Source organism: Helianthus annuus, chromosome 12 (genome assembly GCF_002127325.2).
Source record: "Helianthus annuus cultivar XRQ/B chromosome 12, HanXRQr2.0-SUNRISE, whole genome shotgun sequence".
Classification (NCBI taxonomy): domain Eukaryota; kingdom Viridiplantae; phylum Streptophyta; class Magnoliopsida; order Asterales; family Asteraceae; genus Helianthus; species Helianthus annuus.
The window spans coordinates 68,266,617-68,276,325 of NC_035444.2; the positions used below are offsets into that span (position 1 = coordinate 68,266,617).

The 9,709-nt window shown below is 41.9% G+C and overlaps 1 protein-coding gene across 1 annotated transcript; it reads right to left on the reverse strand.

Annotated features, from left to right (window-relative positions):
* Window positions 1-583: 583 nt before the first annotated feature.
* On the reverse strand, window positions 584-1,561 carry LOC110893057. Its single transcript, XM_022140179.1, has one exon. The coding sequence runs from the start codon at window positions 1,559-1,561 to the stop codon at window positions 584-586; it is 978 nt and encodes a 325-aa protein (XP_021995871.1).
* Between the last annotated feature and the right edge of the window lie 8,148 nt (window positions 1,562-9,709).

Below are 9,709 nucleotides of genomic sequence, written 5' to 3' on the forward strand. Positions count from 1 at the left end.
GTTTTTCTTTCTTGAGCAATTCAAGGACTGCTCTTAGGTGTTGTTCATGTTCTACCTCGTTCTTAGAGTAGATAAGGATATCGTCAATAAAAACGATCACAAACTTATCGAGGTAAGGTTTACAAACCCTGTTCATGAGGTCCATGAACACTGCAGGTGCGTTGGTTAATCCAAATGGCATTACCAAAAATTCATAATGACCATACCTAGTCCTGAAGGCAGTCTTAGGTATGTCTTCTAGTGCAACTTTGACTTGGTGGTATCCAGACCTCAAGTCTATTTTAAAGAAATAGCTTGCCCCTTGTAATTGATCAAACAAGTCGTTGATCCTGGGCAAAGGGTATTTATTCTTTATAGTGGCTTTATTCAAGTCTCTATAATCGATGCACATGCGCATCGTCCCATCTTTCTTCTTGACAAACAAGATGGGTGCCCCCCATGGCGACGAACTAGGTTGGATAAACCCCTTCTCAAGCAACTCTTGTAGTTGCTTCTTGAGTTCTTGTATTTCTGTCGGGGCTAGTCTGTACGACGACTTAGCAATCGGTGATGTACCGGGAACTAGGTCAATGCGAAACTCAACCTATCTATCCGATGGTAGTCCCGGGAGCTCATCGGGAAACACTTCGGGGTATTCTCGTACTACCGGCACGTCCTCGACCTTCTGCTTTTCTGTAGTGTTTACGACATATGCTAGAAAGGCAACATACCCTTTCCTTAGGCATTTATGTGCTTGTGCTATCGTGATGAGGTTCTTAGTCTTGTCAGTGCGGTCTCCCGATATAGTTAGTTGTTTACCATTGGGTAATCGGAGTCGGACGATTCTTTTGTCACATATAATTTCCGCATGATATGGTGTCAACCAGTCCATCCCTATGACTATGTCGAATTCTCCAAGTTCCATAGGCATTAGGTCTATAGGGATAACATGGTTGTATAAGCTTATTTTACAATTCTTAACTATGTCAACTATCTCTCTTTGACTTCCATCAGCCATTTCTACTGTAAAGGTATGATCTAGGGTTTGGGACGCCTGGTTCAAGTAAGGTCTAAAGGTAGTCGACACTAGACTTCTATTTGCACCGGTGTCAAATAACACATGCGCATATACATCATTTACGAGATACGTACCCATGATAACGTCTGTATTGGTCTTGGCTTCTTCCGTGGTGAGTACAAATGCCCGCCCTTTTGGCTGATTTGGTTGTGTCCTATCATTTCTTTTGAGTTCGGGACATTCAGATCTCATGTGGTTAGGGTCTCCACATTTGAAACACTTCTTCTTTTCCTTGCATTCTTGAAGAGCATGACCCGTCTTTTTACAATTTGGACAAGGAAAATGACATTCCCCCGTATGAAAGCGTTTGCAAATTTGACGTTGAGGAAATGTTTTAGGCCTTTTAAAGTTGTTATTCAAGGTGTCCCTCTTTCTTTCTTCCCACTTTCTTTTTGGTGCGGGAGATTCAGCCTGCCGCAGAATCATCTCGGTAGCCATGACGGCGCCAGCCTCAACAGTTTCTGCAAAAGTCTTGGGGGATTTGGATTTGATAAACACCCTCATTTCAGAGGGTAGACCCCAAATAAACCTATTGATCAGTTGTTCCTCGGTCAATGCTAAATAAGAAACCAGTCGAGATATGTCGTTGAAACGAGAAACATATTCTCGATAGGTTTTATTTCCCATTTTTTAACTGAAAGAATTCCACTTCCAGTTGCTCAGTCTCACTGGGAGGACAATACTTAGCAAGAAACTTTTGAATAAACTCCTCCCACTTCATCTCCTTAACCTTTTCTTTTCCCTCTGTTCGGACCACAATGTTCCACCAGTGAAGGGCTTCAGCTTCAAACATATGTACCGCGAACCGTACTTTGTTGCGGTCATCACACTCACATATGTCTAATACTGACTCTATTCTGTTGAGCCAGTCTTGAGCTTCTAGTGCTCCCTTTCTTCCGTCAAATGACTGAGGTTTACAGGACATGAAGTGCTTATAAGTACATTCCTTTGATTTGGAATATTCACCTTTTCCTTCTAGTGGCATGGTTGCAATAGTGTTTTTCCTTTCGCCCATTTCTTCCCTTCGTACTGGCGTGGAGGTTGCTGAGCTTTCTTCATGTCGTTCTCCAGATTGGTTAACATTACCGGTTTGTGCATTCTTCATTACCTTAGCCACTTCCACAGCTATATTGTGGATATCCTCAATATTTAGACGCACGCTTGTACTAGATCGGGACCTGACACTATGAGAGGGAGTTCGAGTCCTATAAGAATCTTCCTCTCTCCTTCTGTTATTCTGATTATTTCTAGACCCTTGTTCATCTCTATGTTCAGACATTGTCTCTTTCCTATAGGAATATGAGTATAAAGATTTACTAGTATGTATGATACATCATTATAATATATCAACTATATACATCACATAGATATATATATATATAGCACATAAAAAGGCACAACAAGTTTACTTCTTCTAGCGTCACTCAACTGACTATGTAAGTACTTTTCCTGAGAACATGTTATTTGGCTAGTCTGAGTGTGCTATTAATCTTTAAAGAACTACTAGTTAAAGCTTAGGCATTCCTGCAATACCTAATTCGCTAAAACCTCGGGCTCTGATACCAACTGTAACACCCACCCCGTAACCCGGGTGATTATGCACAATTGATACACTTACAGCGGAAACAAACTACTTTCATTAAAACTTATAATAGTCTGAGTACAACACTTTATTTATATACGAACTTTTGGCAACTAAGAACTCCTTGATCTTCTAGAACTCCCCAACTGTCAAGTAGTTCCTATAGCTTTCCTCATGACTAACCTGAGATAAGTATACTCAAAGCGACGTCAGATATATACTGGTGAGCTCATACTATACAATTTTTATAAAGACAGACCACAGTTTACATTATATGCATACACAATATGGGTATGTGACCACATTATAGTCAGGTTGGGCCTCATTGAACCTTATAGGTCACATTTGACTTGTCACAAACCACCGTACAAGAGACATACTGGTCCTCCAGCTGTGCCCCCCTACGGCCGTCACATAGGTATGAGTGTGTGTCGCTGGACCTTATAAGCACGAAGTGCCTGTGGGTACAACACCTTATTACCCTTCCCAGAGTGACACACCTCATTAAGCATAATAGGATCCCATATACCCCTACTGACATATGCATACTGCAGCATTCTCATTATTACCAGTTTTGGACGAGTATACTATCACAGTTTAAAAAGACAAGTATGATGACTCACCTGATTAGCAATTGCTTAACAGCCACTAGTAATACTGGGTTATGTCTCAAGGTCCTGACACAATTACATAATCCTAGGTTAGGTAATGGTACACCTAACTAGTCATTATCATGGTTGGATATTGGTTAACCATACCTTGTTTAAGCATGGGTGATCAGTCCATGCTAACTAAGGCTAGGCTACCCAATACCCGCCCCTGACAATAACCCTAGTACATAAAAATAATACTAACACTACTACTACTAATATATTATTACTAATAATAAAACTAATATTAACTACTAAAAATAAATAATAAATAACTAAACATAAACTTAAACGAGAGTATACCTCAAAACTATCTACGGCACGTTGATGTAGAGTTTCCCTACTCCTGCTCCTACTCGCGCTCCAAAAACGACTATTAACAACACCCAACGGGGTATCGTATACTCAGGATTCTCTATACTAGAGCATTCCCGTTAAAGAAACTGGTACTTAAACAAACTACTGAGACTCTTATTTAAAGCAAGCAAGCAGGCACCTCAAATCCCTTTCTGGTCGATGTGGGATTCAATTGACGTGCCTACCTACCTGCTTGACCTGCTAGCTTGCTTGCTTATATATATTAATTCAGCTACTTAACTCGTTTTTCTTGTATAACTTTTAAAATATGACGTTTTATAAAACGACGAATATGTCATTAGAACGAGCATATTTTTATCTACGTTTTAACCTAAGTTTCATTAAAAACGGAGTAAGGTAAATAAAATAATATATTTAATTATTAATATTAATGGTCTCCTATATTAGCCAAGGTTTGTCAAGATATTTCACCTTTCACACAATCATCTTACTCGTTTAACAATATATGAAATATAAATTACATATTTCACACGTTTATAACCCGCACATTAAGATTCGGGGTATTACACCTTTTTAAAACGCGTTTCAGGTAATTACAGTAGATTGGAGTAAGGATTAGATCCGGCACTAAAAGGCATCCAGAAGTGGCTTATTTTATTAATTAAATCAAATTAAGAAATATCGTTTTTATTAAAAGCTACCTTTGTAAAACATGGAATTATTCCATCAATTTAAATAAAATCCGGTGTTTTCTAAACTCTGATATTTTTCCTAACTCACGGTCCTGATGAAATTTCCGCTGCAATGTTTCTAAAAATAACCACCGGTACCGCTTGGCTGCTCACGACTCCCGATTCCGTCCAGGGTGGGTCTGAGGTCGTGACATCAACAATCCAGAAATAGCAGCCATTAGGAAGTTAAATCAAAGCATATAAACATGGTACTAGGAGGCCCTTCGCGAAGGCCAAGTAAGCGATGTCATGATCAACATTGGAGGGAACAACAAGTTGTGTTTCCTGTTGTTCCTGGAGGCCCTCAGGAAGAACGGCCAGTAATTATTACTGGCATCTTCGGCCATTACCGGACGGATTATATGTTCATAGATCCGGGAAGCTCGATGGACATCATATACGAACAATGTTTCAAACAACTTGATCCAGAAGATAAAGCACGTCTAGAACCGGTTGATTTTCCTCTCACCGGATTTTGCAATGAAGCTGTATTCCCATTAGGGCAGATAGCTTTTCCTGTGACTCTATCTGATGGTGAGCATTCACGAACAGTCGCAGTAAATTTATGGTCATGCCAGCAACATCGCGCCATAATGTTTTGCTTGGAAGAAGGTCACAAAGAGAATTCAGCATGATCACTTCCATTCCACATGCTGCGTGCGGATTCCCAACAGAAACCGGAGTCGCAATACTATACTCAAGCAAAGAAGTCATGTATGTAGATGACGAGCAACCAGCAAAGGTAGCCAAACCCTCAACATCAAACGAACCAGAGAAATGGGTTCTGAACGATGCATATCCAGAACAGACTATTAAGTTAGGGCACGCCATTTCCCCGGCAACACGAACACAGTTAAAAGAGTTATTGTCCAACAACAAAGACATATTTGCTTGGTGCCCATCAGACATGACGAACATCCGACCCTCAGCAGAACCTGTTGCTCAGGGAAGGCGCAGCTTCAGTGATGAGAAAGCAAAAGCTATGAACGAGCAAGTGACAGAGCTACTTAACGTTGGAATCCCCCTTACGCGAGGTTCAATACCATACATGGGTCGTCAACCCAGTAATGGTCCAGAAACATAGTGGAGGATGGAGAATGTGCGTCGACTTCAAAGACCTGAATAAAGCATGCCCAAAAGATTGCTACGCGCTCCCCGAGATAGACGAAAAAGTCGACTCTCTAGCGTCATTTCGATGGAAATGTTTTCTTGACTATTACAAAGGATATCATCAGGTCCAGATGAAAGAAGAAGACGAAGACAAAACCGCATTCCGTACAGACAAGGGCATCTTCTGCTACACTAAAATGCCCTTCGGCCTACGTAACGCAGGCGCAACTTACTAACGCTTAATGGACACAGTTTTCAGAGGTGACATTGGCAAGACAGTCGAGGTATACATGGATGACCTCGTCATCATGAGTCACGAGGAAGACACGATGCTCACCAATATTCAGCGCACATTTGACTCCTTGCGCAACGTGAACTTGAAACTCAATCCAACAAAATGCTCCTTCGGCATGGAAGAAGGAAAATATTTGGGCTTTATAGTCACAAGAGACGGTTTTAAAGTAAATCTAAAAAAAGTGCAGGCCATCCAGCTAATGCCATCACCTGCAACAATAAAAGAAATGCAAAGACTCGCCGGACGCTTAGCAGCCTTGAACAGATTCTTGGCTAATCATGCGGCAAAATCTTATCCATTCATCAGCACGCTGTGAAACTGCGCGAAGAAAACCCACTTTCAGTGGACACCTGAAGCAGAAGCAACCTTCAAACAAATGAAGGAATGTTTAATCCAGCTGCCAATGCTGACCGCACCAAGAGAAAAAGAACCACTGATTTTATATCTATCTGCTGCGGAAGTAGCGGTAGGTGCAGTATTGATGGTAGACCGAGAAAACATTTAGACTCCAATTTACTATATAAGCAAGATGCTCACCGGCCCGGAAACTCGTTACTCGATGATAGAAAAGCTGGTCCTAGCACTAGTATATGCATCACGACGCCTACGTAGGTATTTTTCAGGCCACGTCATCACAGTTCTCACTAATTACCACTTAGGCCAGATCTTATCTAAACCCGATGTGGCGGGACGATTGGCTAAGTGGGCTATCGAGCTAGGAGGATACAATATCCTCTATAGACCAAGACCAGCAATCAAAGGGCAAGTTCTAGCAGACTTTGCCACCGAAATGCCCATCGACAAAGTTCAAGAGTGCGAGGCAATCTAGAACCCCGTACCCGTTTTCGACGACAGAGTCTGGACCTTGCACACAGACGGCGCTTCTAATGATGACGGAGCAGGAGCAGGTCTCCGGCTAGTCAGCCCGGACGATCACGAACTCACATATGCCATACGCCTAGACTTCCGAAGCACTAACAACGAAGCAGAATACGAAGCATTTTTAGCAGGCCTTCGTTTAGCGCTTAAAATAGGGGCAAGAAACCTCAAAGCTAACGTTGATTCAAAGCTAGTAGCTGAACAAGTTAACGGGCACTACGATGCAAAAGGAGAAGCTATGGAGTTGTACTTAGAACAAGCGCGAATGTTAATTGGTCAATTCCAAACGTTCAAAGTCAACCATATAAACAGAAGTGAAAACAAACATGCGGATGCATTGAGCAAATTGGCCGCAACCAGCTTTAAGCACTTAGCAAAAGAAGTACGCATAGAGGTACTGTCTAATCCCTCTGTTCCTCTCAAACAAGTCAATGTCATAGAGATCGGCAGTCCGTCCTGGATGTCCCCAATCATCTTATACTTGCAACACGGGAAACTCCCAGAGGAAAAAGCAGAAGCCAGGAAAATTCAAAATAAAGCAATAAACTATGAAATGGCGGATGGCATTCTATACAGAAAGTCATTCATGGGACCATTACTCCGATTCGTTGACAAGACGGACGCGCAATACCTGATCAGAGAAATCCATGAAGGCTTGTGCGGAATACACGCCGGACCACGCATGGTAGTAGCTAAAATAATGAGCGCAGGATATTATTGGCCGGGAATGCACGTTGACGCGGTAGAAATATTACGGAAATGCGCAGCATGCCAACGTCACGCGCCAAAAACGCTCCGGCCAAAGAATCCACTAGTACCGGTCACGTCTGCCTGGCCATTCCAGCAATGGGGCATTGATCTCATTGGCCCATTTCCTGACGCACCAGGCGTAGTAAAATTCATCATTGTAGCAGTCGACTACTTCACGAAGTGGGTTGAAGCTAAAGCCTTGGCCTCAACCACAGCAATGGTAATCCGCAAATTTATATGGGAACATATTATCTGCAGATTTGGATTACCATTGCACATCATTTCCGACAACGGCACTAACTTTGCCTCATAAGATCTACAGAAATGGTTCAAGGAAATGAAAATTGAACAAAACTTTGCCTCTGTGGCACACCCGCAAGCAAACGGCCAAGTCGAAAGCATCAACAAACAAATAGTCGACGGCATCAAAGCACGATTGGGCACAACGCGCAGAGGATGGGTTGATGAACTCCCTAGCATCCTATGGGCACATCGAACAATGCCAAAGACTAGCACGGGAGAAACTCCATTTAGTCTGGTCTACGGGTCTGAAGCCGTAATCCCAGCCGAAATCGGCCTACCGTCACCGCGCATAATAGCCATGGAAAAACAAACCAATGAACAAGAGCGAAGAATGGATTTAGACCTTCTTGAAGAAAGGCGCGAGAACGCCGCCAACACAGAAGCAAGGTACAAATCCAAACTCGAAAAATATTACAACGCACGCGTACGCGTGTGTACCTTTGTCCCCGGTGATTTCGTCTAGCGCGACAATGAAGCGTCAAATGCAAAAAAACCGAGCAAATTAGCGCCAAAATGGGAAGGGCCATACATCATCAATGAGGTCCTAGGTAAAGGGGCATACACCCTAAAGAGAATTGATGGAACAATAGTTCCTCGCACCTGGAACGCGCAACAACTGCGCAGGTGTTATATGTAAGCTAAAAAGATGAAACTACGCATTCAATGTATTCTCTTATTAAACTTTGTATTAATGACTTTACGCCTTTCAAACGTCATCTTTCCGCATATTACTGTTTATTACAAATTGCATATAATTCTTTTGGTTTACGCGAAAACAATATGGTAGACATTGTACACCTCATGAACAGTCTAAAGACGGCAAAACTTACACGCCTTTTTAGACAAACGTTCACACATGAGCACAATACCATTCTCATTCGCTCTACCTACTAAAATCAATTAAACACATGCAACATATTGTAATCTAAACATAACCAGAAACTTACATGCACAACAGTGCATCAAAATATGTATATCATCAAGAAGCAGTATGAACAACCATTCACAACGATCACGGCAGTGATCTTCAAAAAGTTTTGGTAACAAGACCAACATAAACATCAAAAAAGGGGAATGCACAGTTCCCAAACCTACCCTAATCAACAGCAGGGTCTTCGTCAACAACGGCCACCTAATCATCGTGATTCTTCCGGCGATGATAAACAAGCTGACATCCACCTCTTTGGATCATCGGAAAACGAGACATCAGCCTCTCAACAGATAGCATATCAACTTCCTCGTCAACGACACCCTCTTCCTGGAAAACCTTGCAAGCAGAACCGACAATAGTCGAGGAATCAGGGATAGCCGGCTCCTTTTCTTTAGCCATCAAAGGCGGAGATCTGGCAAGAAGCAGGAGGCCTTCAGCAGTTTCATACAATCTCAGAATATCCAGGAGACGGCGAGTACGAACGGAACCTTTCACCTTCATTTTTCTCCAAATTAAGAAGAAAGATAAACATTCCAAAATATATATAAAGAGGAATAGGACTCCGAGAAAAAGAAAAACTCGATCACCATGATTAATTGTCAGGAAAACGTACCATCCGAACGGCGCTACAGGAACCAGGGTCATATCTCTATTAATGAAGTCTGACAAGCGCCATTACTTATCCCAATGAAAGAAGGCAAAATATCACAACATACCAATTTTTATTACAAACTGACGTCACCAAACGTCAGGTCATAATTACAAAAGGAAAAATCACATTTCTCCCTAAAAAAAAGTTTTTTTATAAACAAAATAAAATCTTCACATAGAAGATTCCACATTATAGTTCTCTTTTAGAAGTCCAGTGCTCCACTTATTTGCATAAGTACAACACTAGACTGGGGGGACTTGAAGGGGTAAGGTCCCAAAAACCTCATAATAAATACTTGGGACCATACCACAACCTTACTCTTCAACCTTTTAACCTTGCGCAGTCGCGCACTGGTCTAACAAAAGAAAAGTTTAAAGCAACAGTCAACACTTGCGCGCCAAAAGGAGATCATAAGTCCTTGCGCTTTCTCCCATGAGCAAAGGATAAAAAT

Excerpts from the sequence above, each read along its gene's own strand:
- LOC110893057 (XM_022140179.1), bottom strand. The coding sequence starts at position 1,561 with ATGAGGGTGTTTATCAAATCCAAATCCCCCAAGACTTTTGCAGAAACT.